Source organism: Capra hircus, chromosome 6 (genome assembly GCF_001704415.2).
Source record: "Capra hircus breed San Clemente chromosome 6, ASM170441v1, whole genome shotgun sequence".
Taxonomy (NCBI): Eukaryota; Metazoa; Chordata; class Mammalia; order Artiodactyla; family Bovidae; genus Capra; species Capra hircus.
The window spans coordinates 19530543-19555205 of NC_030813.1; the positions used below are offsets into that span (position 1 = coordinate 19530543).

Consider the following 24663-nt stretch of genomic DNA (forward strand, 5'->3'; position numbering starts at 1 on the left):
CAGATGGATGGGAGGAGAGAGGCTAGTTAAAGCACAAGATCTTGGGACAAACTGATCACAAGTGCCCTTGGGGAGGCCACTTTTACACCCAAATGACTGACAGCAAAGTCATCCACTTCCAGCTTTCCTTTCCTCATCTGGGGTTCTGAGAGGCAGTCCGCCTCTTATGACTAGAAATATTACAGGGTTGTAGGCACACGTTTCATTTCTCATGACATAGAGAAAGTGTTTTTTTAAAAAACCAAATCCACAGACCAATTACTTTTTTGTTCCCTTCTCTTGTTATAGCTTATACAAATCATCTCTGCACTGGACTAGCTCAGATCTGACACTACCATATTTTAAGGGCATTATAAAGGTTTACCAGCCCCCATTTCTCTAAATGAAGGGTGTCAATGGTAAGGAGAGTCTTGGTGCAGAGGGGACGGACAGGACAAAGGCTTCCTGGCACAAGGGCCTGTTTTATCAAGGAGGTCCTCTCTGAGCAAGCACTGTTCCGTCTGAGAGGGAAAGAAGATGGAACCTCCCAAGCTAAAAGCCAAGTGCTTGAGGCAGGGAAGAGCGAGCGTTTAAGGCACTGAGTACAAAGAAGGTGCTCGGGAATATGAGAGAAAGGTATCCACAGTGTCTGGAGGATGCTCAGAAATGAAGAAAGTGGGAGGGATACAGGTTTAAAAGTAAGGGATGAGACCACACGTCGGGATAAAAGCCACTCAGAGAATTAGTCATCTAACAACTTGTGAAGTGCCAGATGGTTCATTAGTATTTTAGGCACTTGGTTTCCAAGAACCATTTAATCTAGCAGTGGATGGTCATGCCCACCTTCACTGCAGTTCACCGGGAAGTATGCCAAGGAATTTAGACCTAAAATGCTCAGCAGCTATTAGTTCTTACAATTTTGTGTGCTGCAGTCTGTGGCTCTGCTAAATTAGTCAATGAATCCTCCTTCCTTACACACCAGTATGAACTGGTAAGGGTGTCCCACTGAAGTGTCAAGAGAAGGTTCATTACCCACCCCCTGCTATATTTTATAGTTTATATAAAAATTTAAATGAGATGATTTCCACTATGTACAAGAAAAACAAATGAACAAAGAAAAAAACACACTAGAAAAAACAGTGATGAGATATACACTCCCATGCTTCACACTCACACGGTCAATTAATATATGACCAAGGAACCAAGAATCTACAGTGTGGAAAGAACAGTTTCCTCAATAAAAATTGTTGGGAAAACTGGATGGCCACATGCATAAAAAAAAAAAGTGAAACTGGATCATTATCACACACACAAAATGACAGAATGGGCTAAAGACTCCCAGGGAACAGGGGGCTAACCAGAAGACAGATGCATGAACATCTCTGAGAGGAGCTGCTTACACCACGCCCTGCAGGATGAGTTACTGTGAGCTGGCGCCCTAGAGACTGATCAGGTATGAACGTGAACATCATGCCAGGGGCAGAGCTCACGAGGGTGTTGGGGGGCGGTGGTGGAGAGGGGAAGTAGGGAGGGCTCCAAAGAAAGCTAGAGGTGCAGGCAGATTCTGCAGGGCCTTTTACAACACTGTGAAGACTGTGGACTTCATTCTGGTTGAAACTGAAGTCTCGAAGATTGTAACAGGAGCACCAAGGTCAGGTACAGCATTCTGGCTGGAGCGTAGAGGATGAAAGGGGGGAGTGGCTGTCAAAGGGCAGTTAGGACCACAATTAACATCAGCCAAAGAATGTTTTCATATACTCTGTAGATGATTTCCTAAAACCTTTTCTTCCATTAGTCAATCTTTCATCCACCAAAACCTACTTCTTATAATCTTATGAAGTAAAATAAAGAGAACGAACAGGTACTGAAGCGAGCGGACAGCTGGATAAAATGTGGTTGGATGGGGCTCAGGGGCCCAGGATGCTCCTGATGGCTGGGGGACACAGGAGCCCGGAAGCCTGGGAGAAGAACTGGCCACACAGACAAGCAAAAAAACTTCTTAATAGAACATCCCCGGGCAGAGTTCCTTTTAAGCGTATTTTCTTCAGGGATAATAGTATTAATATATAACCTGTTTTCATAAATGAGGTTTCCCCAAGAGTCAACTGAGTATTTTTACCAAAAAACATTAAAAGTGACATATATACTCTACTGTGTATAAGTGTTAGTTGCCTAGTCGTGTCTGACTCTCTGTGACCCCATGGACTGCGGCCCATCCGGCTCCTCTGTCCTCGGAATTCTCCGGGCAAGAATGCTGGAGTGGGTTGCCACTTCCTCCTCCAGGGGATCTTCCCAACCCAGGGACTGAACCTGGGTCTCCTGCATTGCAGACAGATGCTTTACCGACTGAGCCACCAGGAAGACCCTGAAGCCTATGTATAAAATAGATAACTAATGAGAACCCCCTACACAGCACAGGGCACTCTGCTCAATTTCCCGTGGTTACCTAAGCGGGAAGGAAACCCAGGAAAGAGATTCATGTACACAGATAGCTGATTCACTTTGCTGTACAGCAGAAATGAACGCGACACTGTAAAGCAAGTAAACTACAATTGAAAAAAAGGTAAGCCCAGTGAAGGAAATGTAAATATTATCCCGCACACCTACTACCAGACTTCTTTCAAAGAGTAACTACTATAACAGAATGTAAACACAATTTATTAAAGGTAGGCTTACAAACTCTGTTTCTGTCCCAGGGTGGCCCCCATGACATTACCCAGGCCAGTTCTGCCATGTGTTGTAGGACTAGAAGATTAAAGATAACACTGCCCTAAATTCTTTCTATACTTAGTGGTTTAGTTCATCTGGAGAAAACGGCACATATGTAACTTCCCTAATATTCTGAAGGCTCTTTCTTGTGGCAAAAGTGGGGATGAATGACAAGGGTTTTAAGGGGCTCTCTCGCCTCTCTCTGCTCCCCTCCTCCTTCCTCCTCTCCCCCGCCCTTTTCATCCTTCTCCAGATGAACAACACACACAGTACAGCTTTAAATTGCCAGAGGGAAGCAAATAAAAAGATTAGAAAAGAGATTCTGAAATTTCCTTAACTACCTTAGAGAAAATTCTCAGTCATCTACTGATCACTAACAAAACGCAAAGGGTTGCTGAGCTCCACAGAAATAAGCCCCAGTGTGCCAAAGCTTTCACTGTGGGAAAAATCCCCAAAGTTCAAAAGACACCTTTGGGCTGAGAGGAAAGAATAGATCTGGGGAAAATTAAATCTCTAGTGAGAGGTAGGAACATAGACACAGCTGACAATAATCAGCCCCATTTTTGTAACTCCCCTATTTCTCTTCTAGTGAGGTTTCAGGATGACTTGAAGCACGTGCCTAGAGCCGCACCAGGAGAAGAGAATGTCTAAGAGATGGCTTGCCTCTAAGTATGACCATAAGGGTGATGACTCATCTTTTCTAGATCACAGATCACTGGACAAGGAATGTGGAGACAAAGAACAAGGAAGAGAGGAGCGGCGGGAGGCAAAGACAGCATCTCAGACTCCTTGCCTTGCATCCCCACTCTGTTATCTCTGAAGATCCCAGGTTTTATCACCAGAAACGTTTTGTTCCTTTGCTTCCTTATAAGTCAAAGGGAGTCAGAAAGTGAGACCTGAGTCTGAGCCCTAAAACAGAACACAGGTGGTACCATAGCTGACTCTTTGACTATTTGCCTAGATGAGTATACACCAAACCCTGGGTGACACAGAAGCCCACCACTGTGAGGGGCAGGCCTCCATGCCCTCGGGACTAAGGAATCACTTTAAAGGAAAAGGGAACGCTTTTATTTCTGATATTTAGAAGACCCATCATAGAAGTTTCCCATCTACGTAGATTCATCTCTGAAAAGGCTGTCGTCACTATTTGCTCACTAAAGAAGTAGAGGCGATACCGTCTCTGTTTTAACATTACCACTGTTCAATCAGGCACCATAAATACCCAAAAAAATAAAACAGGGTATTCCAATTATTTGGTCATAAGTAAAGAAACATGATAAAAAGCATCAGAAAAATATAAACTCAAAACTAGAAGACAAAATAAGGCTGTGTTTTTATGAGTTAAGTGGGACATGTTTTCATCACCATGTAAATGAATTCAACAATATCAATAGAAGTAGCACAGCTTTGGGGTATTGAGGTCTTATTATATGCCAAACACTGTGGTAAAGAGTTTTACAAGCACTCTCTCACCTGATTTTCACAACAGCCCAATGAGGCAGATGCTGTTATTATACCCACTTACAGATGAGGAAGCAAAGGCGCAGAAGATCTGGTAACACGCTGCAAGTCATAGAGTGGCTATGAGCATAGCATTTTTCATCACAACTCTAAATGTGCACAGCAACTCAACAAAAAAATCTGGTTTCTGACTTTGCTCATGTTCACTCAGAACTCAATTTATACCTTCCGGAGAGAGCTATTTTTTAAAAACAGCCATCACAGGATCCAATTAAAATATAAATAAAATGCCTTGAAAACTTTCAGAATTCACAGCACTCGAACCTGACCTTCAAGCAGTCCTTCAAAAGATTTGCTGAAATTTCACATTCAGGGAGATGCCAGGCATCTTCCCAGGGTCTCTCTAGGCCTTACGGTCTACTAGAAAGCAAACTAGTTTGAAGACCTTTTCACCCCTCAGCAGAAACAATCTTTTTACTCATCACCACACAGAATCAGAAAAGAGATCATATTTCCATGACTATGGAACAATGTGATCACACCAGCCACAGACTCTGCAAAATCCGTAAAAGGGAGAAAAAACTTGTGGACGGACAGGAGGCAGCCAAGCAGCAATCATTAAAATGCAAACAACTCTGTCTTACTGATGGTGCTTGGAATTTCAACACACAGTCATGATCTAGAATATCATAGCAACAACGAGTCTGGTTTTCTGATATGGCCACTCTTAAAAGCCCCTGATACATATTACATTATATTCCATAATCTTTATTCTGCAACACCTTCCTTCTTGATATGGTTCAGATGCTATATGCTATGTTTTAGGCACAAGTGTTAAATTTTAAACAACCCATGTGTGCATAATCCATTGCTCTGCTGCTAAGTCACTTCAGTCATATCCAACTCTGTGCGACCCTGGAGACGGCAGCCCACCAGGCTCCCCTATCCCTGGGATTCTCCAAGCAAGAACACTGGAGTGGGCTGCCATTTCCTTCTCCAATGCGTAAAAGTGAAAGTGAAGTTGCTCAGTCGTGTCCGACTCCTAGTGACCCCATGGACTGCGGCCCACCAGGCTCCTCCATCCTTGGGATTTTCCAGGCAAGAGTACTGGAGTGGGGTGCCATTGCCTTCTCCGACTCCACTGCTCAGTCATGTCCAAATCTTTGTGACTCCATGGACTGTAGCCCACTAGGCTCCTCCATCCATGGGATTCTCCAAGCAAGTAGACTGGAGTGGGTTGCCACGCCCTCCTCCAGGGGCTCTTCCAGACCCAGGGATAAAACCGGAATCCCCTGCACTGCAGGCAGAACAATCCACAGCTGGCTCTGTCTCCATTCAAGGCATGGTTCTGCTGTACTGAGTTGTCATCGTGTTTTAGGGAGCCCTACTCTTCGGTAAAGAACTTGCCTGCAATGCAGGAGACCCGGGTTTGATTCTTGGGTCAGGAAGATCCCCTGGAGAAGCAAATGGCAACCTCCTCCAGTATTCTTGCCTGGAGAATCCCATGGACAGAGGAGCCTGGCGGGCTACAGTCCACGGGGTTGTAAGAGTTGGACACGACTTGAGAGACTAAACCACCAGCACCCCTCTTCAGTGCAGTCGGCAGATCAGCAGTGCTCCTTACTTGTGAGCCTGCGAAACATCCAGAATCTCCGATCCTCATCTAGACCCACTGAATCAAATTTTCATTTTTAACATAGTCTCTGTCTGATTTATACACACACTGAAGACTGAGACACGCCTCCCCAGAAAGTCCAATTTAGTTAATGTGTGGATTAGGACTCTACATCTTAAATAAGTACCCTGAGTTACTCTGGTTCAACTGGGCTTCTGATAACACTCTGAGAAAAATCTCCTTCCTGATCCCAGTGCTATTATATTCCTTGCAGAGCTTTCTAGCTAAAACTGGACAAATCTGACATGCTCAATTATAAACAAATTTTGAAAGGTTAAAAATAGAAGTTAACAAAACTTTGACTGAGTTTTTAAAAACCAGCAAGTTCTAATAAAGTTAACATGATTCACCATCAACATTCCCTGGGGTACTTTTTCAAAACACAAAACTCTCTTGCTAGGAGGGTGGGATTCTACGGAAGACATTGAAGGACAGAGAGGCCTGGCCTGCGTGGGGTGGGGTGCAAAGAGTTGCACACGACTTAGCGACTGAACAACAACAACCCCCCTCTCCTAAGGAATGACTGTTGTAATAAATCACTGTGACCAGTGACAGTGGGAAGATTAAAAATCACTGCATGAGGATAACAAAAAGACAATGAAATCACCCCAAACATCAACAACTGGATAGATCCATGGTTCCTGTTTCAGTCTTTTTTCTTCCAGACTTTTGTATTCATCCAGACATAGGAAGATGTGTATTTTATACCTAATTGGGATCAAATGGTATACCCAGTTCTGTATATTCTCTTTCACTTAACATTTTTATAAAGTAAGTACTTTTCCAAGTCAGTGAACATTTTTTAGAAAAAGAAATCAATGCACAATATTTCACTGTATTGCTAGACTGGAATTGCATTTTTCCCTAACGTCCTTTACTTTGGGTTCTATATAGTGTTCTTTTTTTCTCTGCTCTGGGATACCTCCTACCTGCTCTGATACCAGATTTTTGTCTTTGGTGTTCACTTGATCTTCAACCTTTTGGCAATCCCCTGCAGCATACCTCTGGTATCCAGGTAGGCAGCCCACCAGTTAAATTTGCCTTTCTTGCTCTAAGTCTGCCAGGTAATTTTCTGTCCTCCCTACACCCCCTTACTACATCCCCACCAGGCTCTTTGAGTCCAAGATCAACACACTGGTTTCAGAAACCACGCAAATGAGAGCTCATGGGATAAGGCTATTGGGTTTGTGGTCTCTAGAAGTCTTAGTTCAGCCCAGCCTGGTCTGAAGCGGGCTATAATGAACTCTGAGCACAAGAGTTAAATAATCCCATGGTTAAATCCATTTGGGAAATGATGCACCTTATATACCTCTTCAAGAGATTCACAATGACCACTAGCATTTTGAAAAGTCCTATACTTAACAATCCTATTTAAGTTGATTAAACCTGCAGGCTTACTCAGTTGCTCAGTCATGTCCAACTCTTTGTGACCCCATGCACTGTAGCCCACCAGGCTCCTCTGTCCATGGGTTTTCCCAGGCAAGAATACTGGAGTGGGTTGTCATGCCCTCCTCCAGGGGATCTTCCCAACCCAGGGATCAAACCTGAATCTCTCGTGTCTCCTGCGTTGGCAGGCAGATTCTTCACCACTGGGTCATCCAGGAAGCCCTGACTAAACATAGGACCTCTCAAATTTATTCAACCTCAGAACTTTTTTAGGTATACACTTGCCTAATATCCCAGAAAACTAATGTTCTATGAAACAGTTTGAAAAGCATCGGTCTGTCCCATTAGTGGAGGAACAAGAATTTAATGCTGTATCAGGTAACTTTGAAAGTGAAAGTGTTAGTCGCTCAGTCCTGTCCGGCTCTTTGCGACCCCATAGACTACAGCTCACCAGGCTCCTCTGTCCATGGGATTCTCCAGGCAAGAATACTGAAGTGGGTTGCCACTTCCTTCTCCAGGAGATCTTCCCGACCCAGGGATCGAACTCAGGTCTCCTGCATTGCAAGCAGACTCTTTACCATCTGAGCCACCAGGGAAGTCCATCAGGTAACTTCCGTGTTGCTTAAACCATGCTAGGGCTAGTCCTACAAATATATCTGATCATAATTCTGTTCATACAATCTGAAAAACCCAGGGTTCCTCACGTTGAAATTATTTAAAAAACATATGCTTAATATTCCATATCATAAAGTTGTTATCACATATTATTTAAATGCTCCCCATCAGAGTCATTCCTATAAAATACAACAATTTTTTACATTTCACAGTATTTAAAAGTTCACAAACATTTTTACTTGTATTATGTTTGATCCTTGAAGCACTCTATGAGAATGTTAAATACCACTGCCATTTAACAGATGAAAACATTCAGGTAGAAAACACAGTAATCTGTCCAAAGTCATATAATAGAGGTGAGAATCAAAACCATATCTTCTGATTCAATGTATTCTATCCTCAACAGTAGCTAAAAACTTTTCATTTTCATATGCCTCAGTCTTATATTCTTTTCCAATGCCTTTTGACTGTTTCTCAAAATCATGCTTAAAAATTTAGAAGTATGTTAGATTTAGTTTTGCAGAGAATGTTTTATTTTAATAGCTACATTAAGCTTCATCAGCCTGAGAGAAAGATCATAAATCTGAAATAAATTAGATTATTTGGGGATAAACTAGAAGAATCAATAGTCTATTGAATAGTTGAGAAATAGTTGAATCCAATATAAAAATCCATTTCACTTCATTCAACAAATATTTCTGAGAGCCTATTCTGTACCAGGCATTGTATGACCCAGCTCGGGGGAAAACAACTGCTGAGAGATACCTGCCCATGAATCTGCACTATAACATACCTGGCAGAGGAACCTTAGCACTATTTCAGTTCAACACCATTTATTCATTGGATATTTTCTTCATTTCTGGCATAATTTCTTGCTGCTGTTGTTGTTCAGTCACTAAGTTTTGTCTGACTCTGTAGCCTCATAGACTGCAGCACATCAGGCCTCCCTGTCCTTATCTCCTGGAGTTTACCCAAGTTCATAATTTCTTAAGCCATCCTTATTCTCCACTGGTCTGAGAACAGACTTTGGCTCTCCTCATTTCACGAATTTTCAGTTGATGTTAGTTACAGCCACTGTTGGGCAGTCTCCAAATAGCCCCTTACTTTGACTGCATTTTTCTTTACACTGAAAGATATATATGTTTAATGGAAGAGGTTGTTAAACAAAACTTTTCTTTATAATATGAATTAAAATCTTAGAACCACTCCCTTACTTGGAATATATGCTATAGTCTCCAGACAGTAAATTAAGAGGCTTCCAAAATATCCTCATCCATGCTAATTTAACCAGCAGCTATGACTGAAGATGAACTGAGAGTGGAATTTAACTTTTGGCAGGAGTATCCCAAAGCAGCCACGCTATCTGCCGCATCCAACAGCCTTGGCATGGGATCAAGGTAATTCTTTCTGAGGGCAAGTCTTTAAGATCACACTCTCTTAGAACGAGTACTCTCAAACATCAATGGAGCCCTGCATCTCCCCAGTTTTATCCTGCTAAATCCTAGGGGTGAACATCAATGTTATTTTAAAATTCATATGTGTGTTGGTATAGAGAGGAATAACGGGAAGAAAGACTTTTTTTTTTTTTTTTAAAAAGAACACATTAAAAAAAAAAAAAAGAACACATTAAAAGGCTCAGAAAGAGGTTGAACAAAGAAAATTTTGTTCTAGTAATAAGGGGACAACCTCTTCCCCCCTTTCAAAACTTCTTTACCTACAAAACTTCTTTACCTACCTTCTTTTAGCCTCTATCTCCATGGACACCCATTAAAAATCTGGAATCTTGAATCCAACCTGGTTCCTATATAGATCTAACCACCAGTTTACAGTAAAGACAAGGGGTAGCTGGCCAGCTTTTCTCATCAGTCCTTGGCTCAACCTGCCAATTTGCTGGCAGCTGATTGCATATGCTATGCTGCTTCCTACCCTTGGGCCTCTGTTGTGCCCGTGAACCATGCCTCCCTTTTTTTCATCCCCTTTGCCCCATTTCACTCAAGAAGCCTCCCCATTCCCCAAACTGTCCCTGGCCAGTTAGGTACCCCTCTTCCCTACCTCCACTTCTCTCCCACTAAGTACAGTTATCTTCGGGGCAACTGTCTTTTCCATCAGAGTATATGCTTTTCTGTTTTACCTTCATAAGCCCAGTGCCTAATACAGGGCCTGGCATTCTAAAATGTACTGAAAATGTTTACTGGTTGAATGAATGAATACTTAGATTAAAAGTTAAATGATATGTGCTATGTTAAGCTCCCCATCTCTGAAAATTTCAAGTAAATCTGAATAGATTAGGAGAATTCTCATACTGAATCGAAGCTACGATCTACTTCTTCTTTCCTTTTCTACTCACATTCTTAGTTGCCCAATTGACAGACTTTCATATAGCTCTTTATAATATGTAACAATAGGGATATACGACTTATACTATGTATAACTAGTTTTTATTCAAGACATGGCCTGTGGCTAATACAAAAGACCACAAACAGTCAAAGCAATCCTGAGAAAGAAGAACAAGGTGGTAGGCACACACTTCCTGACTTTAAGCTATCCTAGAAAGATACAATCATCAATCAGTATGGTACTGGCATAAAAACAGACATTTATACCAATGGAACAAAATTAGGAGCTCAAAAATAAACCCAAGCACATAAGGTCAAATAACATTTGACAAGGGACCCAAGTATTTAATGGAGAAAATTCAGTCTCTTTATAAATGGTGCTGGGAAAAGTGGTCAATAACAGGTAAAAGAATGAATCTAGACCCTTATCTTATACTACTCACAAAAATTAGTTTGAAATGAATTCAAGACTTGAACAAAAGACCTGAAACCACAAAACTCCTAGAAGAAAACAGGAAGAAAGTTCCTCAACATGGGTCTTGGCAATGATTTTCTTTGATGGGACCTAAAACACAAGCAAGAAAATAATAAGCAGGATGACATCAAACTAGAAAGCTGCTGCACAGCAAAAGAAACCATCAACAGAGTGAAGAGACCGCCTATGGAATGAGGAAAAATATTTGCAAATCATATATCTGGCAAGGGGTTAGTATCTAAAATATACAGGAAACTCATATAACCTCATAGCAAAAAAAAAAAAACCCCACCAATAATTCAATTAAATAATGGGCAAAAGACCTGGGTTTGATCTCTGGATTAGGAAGACCCCCTGGAGGAGGGCATGGCAACCCACTCCAGTATTCCAGCCTGGAGAATCCCATGGACAGAGGAGCCTGGCGGGCTACAGTCCACGGAGTCACAAAGAGCAGGACACAACTGAGAGACTAAGCACAGCACAGTATAAGCCAACCCATCATGCTGAACGTCCTTAAACTTCTACAATGCTGAATGTCAAGTACATCTCAAACGAACTGGAGGAAAAATCCCCCCAAATGTGGCAACATTTGTGACTTACTGAACACATCTCCTCGAGGTTTCTGAGGATCCATGTGTATCCTGTTGTCAACTGTAATCTCTCTTGGAGATGTGGTGGCAACTGGTGCTACGGTTGTCAGGCTGGTGGTTGGTTGTTCCGGGGTTGTTGCTGGTGGAGGTGTTCTGAGTTCTGTGGGTGGGGGTGGAGGTGGTATAGGCTCTGGCATTGGCTTTGGTGTAGGCCTTGCTGTTGGCTTAGAAGTGGGCCTGTCGGTAATGACAGGAGGTATGTATGGTGTCTTCAGAGGCCACCTAGTACTTCTGACATCAGGAATCCAATTACTGTGTCCTCCATCGCCCTTTGAGATGGTACCATTTCCCTTTGGTACATGAATAGGACCTGAAGGTTCAATCATTACTCTTGGAATATCTAGAAGAGTAAATATATTTTAATTAATGCATAACCATCTCTCCTTAAAAAGAAAGATATCGACTTGTAAGAAACAAACACATCAAAATACCTCATGCCAATGAGGCTTACTTTTTACATTTAGAATATTCCCCTAATGTAAGTCACTCTGTTTGAAAAAAAAAGAGCAAATACTAGTGTGTATATAGAATATATACATATATATACTCAAACACATATCACATAAACATATCTAGTGGATGTATACAAGAATTATATTGTGTTTCTATAGTGAAATGTATCGAAATACAGTTTTAAGTATTTGTAAAATAGAAAGAAACAAGAATCAATGAGACTTTAATGCAGAGATATTCTAAAATTTTAAAGTATGAGAAATGTATATTTAGAGTCAATGTTAAATGTCCCCATGGTACATGTATATTAGCAATATAAACTCATGTTTAGAATTGTCTAAAGACATACTTTTCTCTTCCACACTTTATATAAATTCAATTCACACAAACACATTCTCACTAAATGCTCTATTTGTTTTATATTTGGTTTTCCTTCCCCTTTATTAATTTACACAATTGCTTTTTAGAAAAACGTCCAGAGATCATGAAGATCATTTGTAGAAACTTTGTCCTTGATTGTATTCACCAAAAGGAATTAATATTTAATCTTCCTGGAATGATCTACTCCAGACTGGTAGTATAACTACATGACCCTTCAAAAATCCTTTAATCCTGATTTTATGCCCCATGATCTTCAGTAAATATTTTACTACAGAAATTTGTAATTTATCTATTGCTGCATGAAATGTATGCTAAATTGTGGCCTTTGGTTTGTGAAACTTTCATCTTGGAGGGTATTTTTTTCCATGTTTATCTACTAACATAGCCATACTACAAACAGAACGCATAAAGTTTTACAAAGCAAAGCAGTTCTGAACAGAGAGAGAATAAATACAGAAATGCTAAATTGGAGGCATAAACCAGAGGAACAAAAATGTACAAAATATTCAGATTATCCCATCATTATAGTCTAATGATGATGACAAACATACCTTTATTTCTGATTGTAACAAAATCAAATTCTCAGGAAGGGCTCTAAAATGCCTTACCAGCCAAAGAGAAGCTATTGAGAGAGTTTAGTCAAGGAACTGAAAGCTTTTAAGATTAAAGTCTATCATTGAGTCTTTAATTTTTTAAAACACCTGAGCAAGTGATTTTATTTCTGGAAATCAAAGACTAGTTTTACTAGCTATGAAAAATGATATTTCTTTGATAATTAATCTTGTTCCTTATCTTCTCTAGCAATGGCCTTTGTGTAACCCTGTACTTCCTGCTGGAATTCAGAGCTGGGAGAGAAGCATGACTCACACACACACTTCAGTCCATCGCCCTGGTATCCGTCTTTACAGGTACACTTGTAGGACCCGTGTATGTTGTAACATCGCGCAAAGCTGCTGCACTGATACTGCCCAAGGGAGCATTCATCTATATCTGCATCAGGAAGTAGGAAAAGAAGAAGTTTATTTGGGAGATAAAAACAATGACTCACAAAAAATACATAGTTTCAAAAAAAAAAAAGCCTCTTTTTTGCAATGTGAAGGTTCACATAAAATCGCAGATAAAGGGAAGAAATAAAGTACATTTGCATCCAGAAGTACCAGGGTTTGAATTTCACGTCTGCTTAATTTAATTGCCAGTAACCTCCTGTGCCCTTGACAGCCCAGTCACCATCATAATTAAGAGATCTTTCCGCTCCACAGGAAAAAACACCACCATGCAATGGCTGGGGCTTATTACCGTGACATTGGTATCTGCCTCCTATGTACATGAGGTCGAAGCCTTTATGACATTTGCAGATGTAACTCCCAAAAGTGTTCACACACTGCCTGTATCTGGGGCAGGAGGCTCTTCCAGTAGCACATTCATCAATGTCTAGAAACAGAAGCCAACTGCATTTTAGGAAGAGCAACAGTATGCTCAGGTGGAGTAGATTTTCAAAGAAACAGTTATCTGCAAACGGTTGCCTGACGTAGAGGCTCATCATAAATGTTATCCGCCTGGTTGCCCTGGCAGGCAACATAAATTCTGTATCTCCAAATTTCAATTCATCCTTCCAACCCAAGCTGTCCTCCCCTTGTATCACATCACAGGATGCACTACACCTGTATCCCATGCTAGCTTGAACTAAACACGTGAGTCATCCTTGACAACCCTATTTCCCTTGAGCTCCAAATCATCAATCCCCGCTGTTTGTTTCTCTGGCAAATTCTGTGAACTCATTTACTCTGCTCTTCACCTACTGCTATGACTGTCGTCCAAGCTCTCCCAGGATAGACTATTATAGGAGCCTCCACACTGGCCTTTCCTCTGCCAGTCTTACCCCCTCCAAAGCATTCCCACTCAACTGCCAACAAATGATTTTAGTAAGTCATAAGAGGGCTTCCCTGGTAGCTCAGATGGTAAAGAATTCGCCTGCAATGAGGGAGACCTGGGTTTGATCTCCTGGAGAAGGGAATGTCTACCCACTCCAGTATTCTTGCCTGAAGAATTCCATGGACAGAGGAGCCTGGCAGGCTACAGTCCCTGGGTCGCAAACAGTCAGACATGACTGAGCGACTTTCACTCTCAAGACCTAAGAAGGGATTGTTTCCAAGCTCAAAACTCTCAACTGTTTCTACTTGTTTTCTGAATCCATTCCTCGTTCCTCACCATGTCTTTGGTGATCCTGTAATAAACAGTCCTCACCTCCCTCACCAGCTGTATCTTAAGCCACCACCCCTTATACTGTGTACTTAAGGGTACGGTCTTCTTTCTTTCCAGACCTCAAAGAAGTCAGCCTCTTTTTCACTGCAGTACTCTAGAACACGTCCACCTGCTTGGCTGATTCTTCACATGGCTGGCGGTCCAGGTCTTACTCCACGGCTACCTTGACCATTATTTTCTAAAACAGATCCTTTCTGTTTTTCCCTCTCTTAGTACCTCGCATTAACAGTTGGCATTGTTTGTAATTTCACTGGATATTTCTTTCTGTCTCTCCCATTAAAATATCAGTTTTGTAAGGATTAAAATCTGGTCTGCTTTGTCCATTACTCTACATCCTAGCACTTAACTGTGTCTGGAATACAGAAAGTACTCAATAAATATCTCTCGAGCCCCCAAACACCTCCACTCACTCAGTGCTTACTCCATGCAAGGTACTACAAGCTTAGCTTACTAGATGCTAAGCTCTTTGCATCCATGATCTCATTCAATCCTCCCAAGCGTTCCATGTGGCATTACTCCCATTTTACAAATGAGAGGACTCAAGCTCAACGAAAAGAAATCTCTTACCTAAGGTTACATATCAAGTCTATGGCAGAGCCAGGTTTGAAATCAAAGCCCACACACTCTCATCTTTAGTGCCTTCCTAATTTACAGGGGAAAAAATCAAATCCTTGAGTGCAGGACATGCAGCCTGCCCTGTCTACCCGCTCAGCTTCAACGGTCACTGCCTCTTAAGTCCTAGAAATACTGAGCTTTTCTTGCTCCCTGAACACCGCACCCCCTCTAAACTTCAGTGCCTTGGCACATGTGGTTTCCTCCGGCTGCACCTTCCTCCCGCCCCTCACAAGGTTTTCAGAGAGAGAGGAGGTCCCCCGTGAGACATGGGATATCCTCTCAAGGGCAACTAATTACCTGATATTATTTAACTGCCCTTTTCCTGTCCCTCCATCACATTTCATTTTCTTCCTTACCCTCAAGAGGCTGCTGACAGAGATGCTTGGTCTTACGACTCACCCACACAGGTCCTCCCATCAGGAGCCAGCTGGAGGCCAGGAGAGGGGCACTTGCACCGAATTTGACCTTTGACAACATCACAGCCATACTGACAGTTTGCCATGGAGCATGTCAGGGCACCTGGAAAGACAGGGACTGTCTGCCTTGAGAGACCGAGAGCACGCCTGGCACCTAAAGCAGCTGTGTTTCCTACTTATCCTGAAATCAGTGACACTGAATCAACAATGAGGACAAAACAGGCTTAATTCTCCAACAATCTGAAAAAAAAGTCAAAAATAGGAAGGCGATCTCTTCCCTCAGAGGTGATTAAGAAGTGAACCAGTTCTGTTAGTATCTGGGGAAGATCCTTAATGCATCTGAAGAACTAAAAGACAAATGTAAAACTTAGAAAAATCATATGGAACTTTTTCCAGTGGCCAAGCCAAATAGAAAATTGAGGTTACTTTTCCAGATTACTCATATTAAGTGCTGGTCTTAGCTAAAACATCCAAGTAAGTGTCTCAACCATCCCTTAAATATCTTTAGGTACAGCACATTTCCCAGTGAGTTGTACAAGGATAGAGGAGTCTAGCATCCCTCCCACTTGTTCATAAGCATGAACTCGCCTCACTGCAAAAAGTTCCATGCTAACTATGAAATAATAAATAAAATTAGCTAAGCTTTTTATTTTATAAAATGCAATCCAATTAGAGATAGCTGATACCTATTGACAATTAACTGATCTAGCTGATAGTTCAGTAAAAATAAAATTCAAGTCATTAACTATTAGATATCCTATAACCACACCTCAATTCAACATTCAGCCTGCAGAGAATTTTAGGCCATTGTCCATTTATAAAGCACATCCAAATGATAGCAGGAAACACCATCCATTTCTTTCTTACAAAGACATATGTGAAATCTACTTTTAAGTTATTATAAGCATTTTTTTTTCATTTGAACTATGCTTTTTCAAGAAAAGAGCCATAATGTAGCCTTCAGACTATTATAAAAAAATGTAAAACTGAAGTGAGTGGTTTATTGAGTATAAACCACTTATGAGTGGTTTATACTCAATAACCAGGCTGGGTGGATTCCCTACCAGCCAACAGTTTACTGTCCAGCCTTTTGGAGAGCACAACAGTCCTCAAATGGTCACCAAAGTTCTTTTTCTACATGGAACAGTTCTAAAACCAGATGGAAGAAGGGGAAAATGTGCTAGGAGTAACATCAGAAGACCATTTCCAAATTAATTTGACACTGGCACCCATGGTAAAAGAATGCTAGACATCTACAGTGGGCAGCTCTCCTGGTTTCCCATTCCTCAGGCACACATACAAACACGCGCTCACATCCTGCTTGGGAGGAGGGTTAGGAGGCCACTTTCACACACTTGCAGGGCACAGCGTGCAGTCAAGCCCAGAGCACTCATAAAGCAGTTAAGATTCTTGACATACTTGAGCAGGACCCATCCGGCAGAAGCATGTATCCGTTGAGACAGTAGCACTTGTAGCTGCCGAAAGTGTTCATGCACCTGTGCTTGCAGGGCCGCGGCTTCAGGCCACACTCGTTTAGGTCTGCAAAGAACGAGGTGGAAGCAGAAAGATGACAAAACCTCGACACCACTGCGAACCACTGAAAATGTTTCTCTGTGCTGAAGAATGAAGGGAAAAAGTCAATCAAGCTATAGTAACCAGCCATAAACGTAAGAGATTGTTTGCTCACAGTGTCTTCATTTTAATGCTGGTTATACTAGAGCCGTGAAGAGTCTGCTATCCAAGGTGACCAGAAGCCTTATAACAGTGGAAGGCTGTGTGAATTTCAGGGACTTAAATAATCTAACATGTGTGATCTCTGTTTACAGAGGACAGTTGGGGGGATTCTCCTCACTGACACATACATGGCTTATCATCCCTAGAAAGAGCAGTGTATACACCATCTATCTGACTTCAACATCCTCAAAACATCTGGGGTTATACTACTAGATTCACTCTGGCCCATGTGATCTTCCTACTTCAATTTCTTGTCTCTGTTTAAAGAGGATACTGTGTGAACCTATCTTAGTTATAGAAAGTATAGAAAGTATAAAATATTAGACTGCTTTGACTTTCCCAAAGAAAGGCCATTTTTTTTAAGAGAATTCACTCAATGAATTAGAGTGATCACTGTTGAGATTCCTCTTATTCACAGTCTATAAACTGATCTCAGATTAAAGAAGCAGCTTCAGTCTCCTACTATAGTAAAGCATGCGAGTCACAAAATAAACTTAAAAAAAGACCCTCCAACATTATTTTCATTCATTCTGCAGTTAGGAAGGGCATATAGAAATACAAATGGACAATACATAATAGACTATCATCCTGTATTTTAGGTTTACTGGTTTAAATATCAATACGAAGGGAGTTAATGAACTTCACGTGAGACTTTTCCAACCCAAGTTGAACACTGCCTCAAGTGAAAATAAATCTCATGACAAATATACACTGAAACACTAATGCCCCAAATACAGATTTCATTAAAAAGAAATATGGTGTGTTTATTTTGCCAGGACTGCCAGCAAAGGCACCTGGTTAGCCTAATTTAATTATCTATTAATTCATGTCATCAAATTGGAAATATAGCTAGTTACAAGTTGTTTTCAAATCTAACTAAATTTAAATCTGACCTGCTCATTTATTAAAAATCTATACATTTTTATATACTTAATGTAACCAAGTACATTGTTTTATAAAACCATCAAATTGTTATTTCATATAAAAATTTTAAAATTGTTTTACCAACTTGCCGACTTAGTCCATTTTCTAACCTTAACACAACTGTAAGCAGATCCCCAGCTGGGTGAAGCCTGGGGAGGTTACATAAATAAACCAGATACCTTCATCATCTCCTATGCTTTCTTTATTTTTAAACTTCATACACTCTTGCCCAGTCAAGGATATTCAAAACAGAATCATAATTAAAATTTCCTCAAAGAAACTGCTTTGCAAATTATAATATCAACAAAAATTTGATTTTCCCCCCTCTGTTAAAATGAGTAAAAATTTTAAATCAAAGAGAAAAGACAGAGAAAGAAATTCATTCCACTTCTTATATTCTTCTACCTTATTTTTCAATATTTATTAAAAATTAGAGTCAAGCAATCCTTTCTCATGTTCTAAGAGTTAATTACAATGCCTAATGTGTCCCTGCAGATTCACACCTGGCTTTGATAAATCCCTGACTGATATTAGGAGAAGGGGACGACAGAGGATGAGATGGCTGGATGGCATCACCGACTTGATGGACATGAGTTTGAATGAACTCCGGGAGTTGGTGATGGACAGGGAGGCCTGGTGTGCTGCAATTCATAGGGTCGCAGAGCTGGGCGCGACTGAACTGAACTGACTGATATTATAGCAAATAGTATTTAAATCTGAATACATTAAGAGAAAGGCTTTGTGTTTTAAATATTCCTCTGTACAAAGTAGGAATAGAATAGAACAACAAAGAATAGAGAAAGACTGAATTCTATACCTCGAGGGAAGCATACTGATGGATATAAAAGATGTCAATTAAGAACCCTGAAAAAGCATCAGAAAATTCTGGGGGTTCCTGATGGGATTGGTTACATGTTTATAGCACCAGGCAGCTTGTATACAAGGCATATTTCGGCCAATGGAAATGTCTGCGGACACTAGGGCCATGAACTAAAGCTGAAGCCCAGCTGAGGCTGCTCCAGCCTTGGCAGATTAAGTGCCCCTGAGGATGTCCAGGGGAGTCTTTGCAACTCAGACTGGGATTGCTGGTGGTCTTCAATCAAATTTACCTTTCCCTTCCCATAAGAAAAAAACACTTAGGGGTTAAGAAGCATAAAACTGAAAGGAAATGAAAAATCAGTAAGATATCATAATTCCAATAAAAAAGACCCAAATAAACCTGAGAATCACCTATGAAATGATATAGAAAATGAAATAAACATGCAGTATTCAGGGGGAGCAAATATGGAGACACGTGTTGGCTATTTTACTATTATTAAATTGACACATAAGCATCCAAATAGGCTAAAAGCAATTTGAGAAAGCTGTACTCTAACAGCTGGTGACAGGCTGGGTGACACCCCCTGACAGCTGGCCGGTGTCCACGTCCTCAGTGACTGCCACCATTGCCCCATCTGCCATACGCAAGTCTCCTAAAAATTTCCCACTGACCCTTACAAAACCACTGCAGAAATGATGAAATAGAATTCCACAATTATCCATTATTTTCAGTATTTACCAAATATTAGAACTCTAAGGGAGGGCGCTTCAACAGATTAAAAGCATCTGGTGTCCTGTGATGAACTTCCTTTTCCTCAATATTCTTTAGAGTTTCTAGTCTATGATTACTATCTTGTACTTTATTTCTGCCTGCAATGCAGGAGACTCAGGTTCAATCCCTGGGTTGGGAAGATTCCCTGGAGAAGTAAATGGCTGCCCCCTCTAGTATTCTTGCCTGGGTAATTCCATGGACAGAGGAGCCTGACGGGCTAGAGTCCATAGGGTCACAAAGAGTAGGATACGACTGAGGGACTAATACCTCATTTTCTTATTGACCTTATAAAATTAAGTTGATGTTTCCTGCTTCCAAAATCTCTAGCATAATAGCCCTTGTAACATTTTTATTACTATCAAATTAAGTCAGAAATTTGAAAATGACACTTTCAATTTATAGGAAAGGCTCCTACAATAACGAGCAGATTATAAAGAACAAGTAAATTCCCCTTGATCTAACTTTCTCAGATCACTCTTAGAAGTTGACGAAAGAATGTAGGAAAGAAAAGTTGTGTCTTTGTTTTAAATTTACTTAAATTTTGCTCTTTCTCTAGAAGTTTGTAATGTAATAATGTAATATACTTCATAAGGAAAATCTATTATAAGAAAATGAATGACTTCTATCATGTACCTATCTTATCACTTCAAGGACAGAACTTTACAATTAAACCACTTACATTCAAATACTCATATTGCTATATATACAATCCTTAAGGAGTGTCTATTACAGTCAGGAGTATATTTAAGCAAGTGGGTGAATTCAGGAGCTTGGATTGGGGTCGGGGGGGAAGCGGGTAGGAGCTGATCCAGGACAAAAATGCAAGCTGCATAGCATTATAATTACACTTCAGGAAGAAAAAAGAATCAGAAATTTTATTAGCATGCAGACACTGAAAATTAGCTTGAAAATCTGGAAGAGATTCATTGAGTGAAATAATGCCATGGATTTTTAAGGAATATCATCTTTCATTCATTTAATGTAATTTGGATATTTTTTTCTTCCTTTGAGGCTTAAACTATGCAATGCCTCAGAAGTCTAATAAGCTTTCGCATTTTGTCTGACTCAAGCAGAGGTCACAGGCAAACAGATCTCAGTATGTCAACTGGCATAACTCTTACCCCTTAAATTTTCAATGATTCTGAAACTCATCCTCTTGCCTAAATTTCTTGATCTAAATCAAGTTCTCTATGAGCACAGGCAGTAATTAATAATTTAAATGAATTTAATTCAGTCATTCTAAGTTCCTAAATTTATGAGTGAGGAAAAAGTCTTTCAGAAATACTGTAAAGTTATACTGCCATTTAATTTTTCTACAAAACTCTCCAGCCTAATGAAGACGTTAATATTTTGGGTATTTCTATTCTCACACCAGCCCTGCAGATGACCAGAACAGGAATTACTTTCCTATTATTAATTGCAATGCTAAGATTTTGCTCACAATTGTAGAGCTACTTGGGACTTCCAAGGTGGTGCTAGTGGTAAAGAATCTGCCTGCCAAGACAGGAGATGAAAGAGACACAGGTTCAGTCGCTGGGTCAGGAAGATCCTCTGGACTAGGAAATGGCAGCCCCCTCCAATATCCTTGCCTGGGAAATTTCATGGACAGGGGATCGTGGAGGGCTACAGTCCATGGGATTGTAAAGAGTCAGACATGACTGAGCATGATGACAGGGCCTCTTAAGGCCTGCGCGGGAACCAGAGCTCAGACTTTCTAATATCACAAGAAAGTGAAAGTGAAGTCGCTCAGTCATGTCCGACTCTTTGCAACCCCGTGGAAGTGAAGTCGCTCAGTCGTGTCCGACTTTTTGCAACCCCGTGGAAGTGAAGTCGCTCAGTCGTGTCTGACTCTTTGCGACCCTGTGGACTGTAGCCTACCAGGCTCCTCAGTCCATGGAATCTTCTAGGCAAGGGTACTGGAATGAGTTGCCATTTCCTTCTCCAGGGGATCTTCCCAACCCAAGGATTGAACCCAGGTCTCCCGTATTCCAGGCAGATGCTTTACCATCTGAGCCACCAGGGAAGCTGGTTCACCAAAAGAGGGAAGCTCACATATGGTCTGATTTCCAGGTGACCTAAAACTCTACACCCCAAATGTGGTGGTGGGGAAGAGGACTTGCACACTTCTAAAATCTACTCAGAAGTTCATCAAAACCCCAAGCTGTGGAATTCCTGACTTCGCCTACATAAGAAAACAGAAGCTACTTGGTTATTTGATTCTCTGAGAAAAAGTTTGAAACTCAGAAGAGAAGAAAAGCCACGGGGACTTGAGGCAGGGAAAGGACAGCAGAGGCGCCAGGCTTTTAGAAGCGCAGAGAATCGGCACCAGCTGACAATTCCTGCCACTCGCTTCACATGCTCAGGACACGGAGGGCTGGGCGCTCCTGCGGGAGCCTTCAGGACACGGGCAAGAAGTGACAACACAGCAGGAAGCCGTGCAGGTGGGAGGCGCAGGCCACCTGAGACAACGCGCGCTCACCCCTTGAAGGCAAACTGGTGGCTGGATGATCCGGGGGTTGCAAAAGAGGCTGTTCACTGCCTTGGTCAAGAGGAGTTGGGTAGAGGTGTTCGTCTTCACACCAGGAAGAAGGTAATAAGAGTCAACTTTGAACTGATGTCATTTTAGCCCTAAAAATCTTTGTAAGTATATATTAAACAATTACATAAAGTTGGTAGAGTTCAAAAAGAATGCTTTAGATACTTTACAAAAATAAGTTTCTAGTTCTTCTGGCTTCTCGTTTTCAATTTTAATTTCTGTGTTTCTTAAAATTTATCACTGCTATCTTGCTTCCGAAGAACACACAAACATTATCAGTTAACAATCCACATCTTCAAATCAACTTTTTTAAGCACACACAAAAAAGAAATGGTCATTTTAAAAATGATTTTAGTCATCAACAAAGAGAAAATTCAAAGGTTATACAAAAATTGACTATAATCAACCTGCTCTGTTTAGGTACATCTAGGTCTTAAAAGACCAACTTAATATCTTTTCCTATATTATTATGTTGTACAACAGTTTAAAACCTTATATAATCATGCATAAACTTATGATCTGCATAAAGACCTCATTTAAATAAGTAACATGATAGATCATTTATGTGTTCATTCAGGTGTAAGAACTAATGTCACATTTAGGTCACTTTTAATTAGAATATACATAAGAAACCCTGCCCAGACACAGATGGATTGAGATATCAGGGGTTGGGGGGAAAAAAGAATATACATTAGAAGCTTTCTGCAAAAAAAAAAAAAAGAAAAAAAAGAAAAAATGGTGTTGCCATTATTAGCTTACCAAAATATTATGAGTAGGTCCCAAAGTAGGCAATCACATCCTGTTTCAAGACTATCACATTATTAACAGCCAGTTAAATTTACAAATTAAATCAATATTGGTTTCTGGGGTTGAAACCATACATCATTCAAAAAATAAACCCTTAAGAAACTACCTTAATCTTAGTGTTAAAGCACTCCAGCTATTGTGCTAAGGAAGGCAATCAATTTAGACCTAATTAGCTTACCACAGTTCACTGTCTGGTTCCCTAGTGCAAGATACCGATTCTTTTCTTTGGATAAGGAATTCAACATTTGAAACAAAAACCATGCAAAGAGATTAATAACTGATATTTATGAACTGTTTCTTCTGAAATTATTATACTGTAAAGCACGCTGTAAATTCAGCAGGGTATCTTTCATTCCTGAAAATATGCAATGATATGATACATTACATGCCCCAAATAATTCTCTAATGGGAAAGTTATGAAAAACACTGTTATCTATGATAGTATCTTTTTTTGGCTGAGGAGAAAGGGGATTTGTATGGGTACAGAGGCTCAAGGTGGGTGGGGGGCAGTAATCTTCATGAATAAAATAACCAGACAAAGTAAGCTGGAAAAAAAAAAAAATTCTTGCCAGAGTTCAGATTAGAATGAATATGGTCAGCCCATGCCTATGATTTTCTGTGTGATCTGGCTATGGCAAATCCAGAGAGTGACCCAGAGGGAAGCACAAGCCATGACCAGCAGATTCACACTAATCTTGTGCCAAGGCTTCTAAATTAAGCCAGTTCCAAAGTGGGCCTGCCCTGCTCTTCTGCTCTTTGGCAGTTCTGAAAGCACTCAGTAAGTGCTTGTCATCTATTCAAGCTGTTCACTCAGCTGTTCAAGCAAGTCTCCAGGGGTGAGTTCTTAAAGTACACAGCTAGTAACACAGTTTTTAGTGGATATAGTTTTTGCCTTATACCCAAACCTACTTTTAATCAAATGCTAATTTCCAGTTCTGTGGAGATTTATTTCAAGTCTAACTCTTCTTACCATTTCTTTCCTCAAGAAAAAAGAAACCAGGGAATTCCCTGGTGGTCTCCTAGTTAGGACTCTGTTTCCATTGCAAGAGGCATGGGTTTGATCCCTGGGCAGGGAACTAAGATCCTATATGCCCTATGGTGTGGCCAAAAAATAAACAAAAACACCCTGGGTTAAAAAAAAAAAAAAAAAAAAAAAAACCTGCTTGACTTCTCATATCTCCAAGGCATGTTTTCCATTTTATTAAAATGTATGGTCTGGATAAAATCAGTCTAAGTTAATTTGTTCTGTAGCAGACATAGACACTTAGTTCTAATATTTAACAACATTTCTAGGGCTCTCTGGCCTCTACCTGGATCACTGCAGCAGCCTCTCTGACCCTGACAAACAGTCGATGGATACGAAGAATAAAGAGCTATACCAAACAACTCCAGGGAATTCTTCCTATGGTGTTAGGACCAAGAACCATGATATTAAACAGTCACTAAGCAAATATTTCATATGCATGTGCAAATCATTTTGATTAAAATTTTCAGGAACCAAGAAGTCAGAGGGACCCCACAAATGGTTCCTGCTCTCAAAGAATGTAACTTCCCACAGTTGCTCATATGGTAAGAAAGGAAAATAGAGAGATGATCAAAACATGTAGGTTTACTGTAGACTCAAGTTTTATATTCAGGATTTAACTTGAAATTACATT

At 40.6% G+C, this 24663-nt stretch overlaps 1 protein-coding gene across 5 annotated transcripts in view; it reads right to left on the reverse strand.

Annotated features, from left to right (window-relative positions):
- Window positions 1–24663, reverse strand: part of NPNT (nephronectin) — a 77609-nt gene that overhangs the window by 13439 nt on the left and 39507 nt on the right. For 3 of the 5 annotated variants that reach the window (XM_018049242.1, XM_018049243.1, XM_013964480.2), the window contains 5 exons: window positions 16833–16952; window positions 15397–15516; window positions 13417–13551; window positions 12988–13110; window positions 11237–11626 (listed from right to left, as the gene is read on the reverse strand). In XM_018049242.1, the coding sequence (XP_017904731.1) occupies window positions 11237–11626; window positions 12988–13110; window positions 13417–13551; window positions 15397–15516; window positions 16833–16952 (888 nt within the window). Of the gene's footprint in view, window positions 1–11236; window positions 11627–12987; window positions 13111–13416; window positions 13552–15396; window positions 15517–16832; window positions 16953–22141; window positions 22235–24663 lie in introns of all 5 variants that reach the window. The other 2 variants (XM_018049240.1, XM_018049241.1) reach the window with 1 other exon arrangement.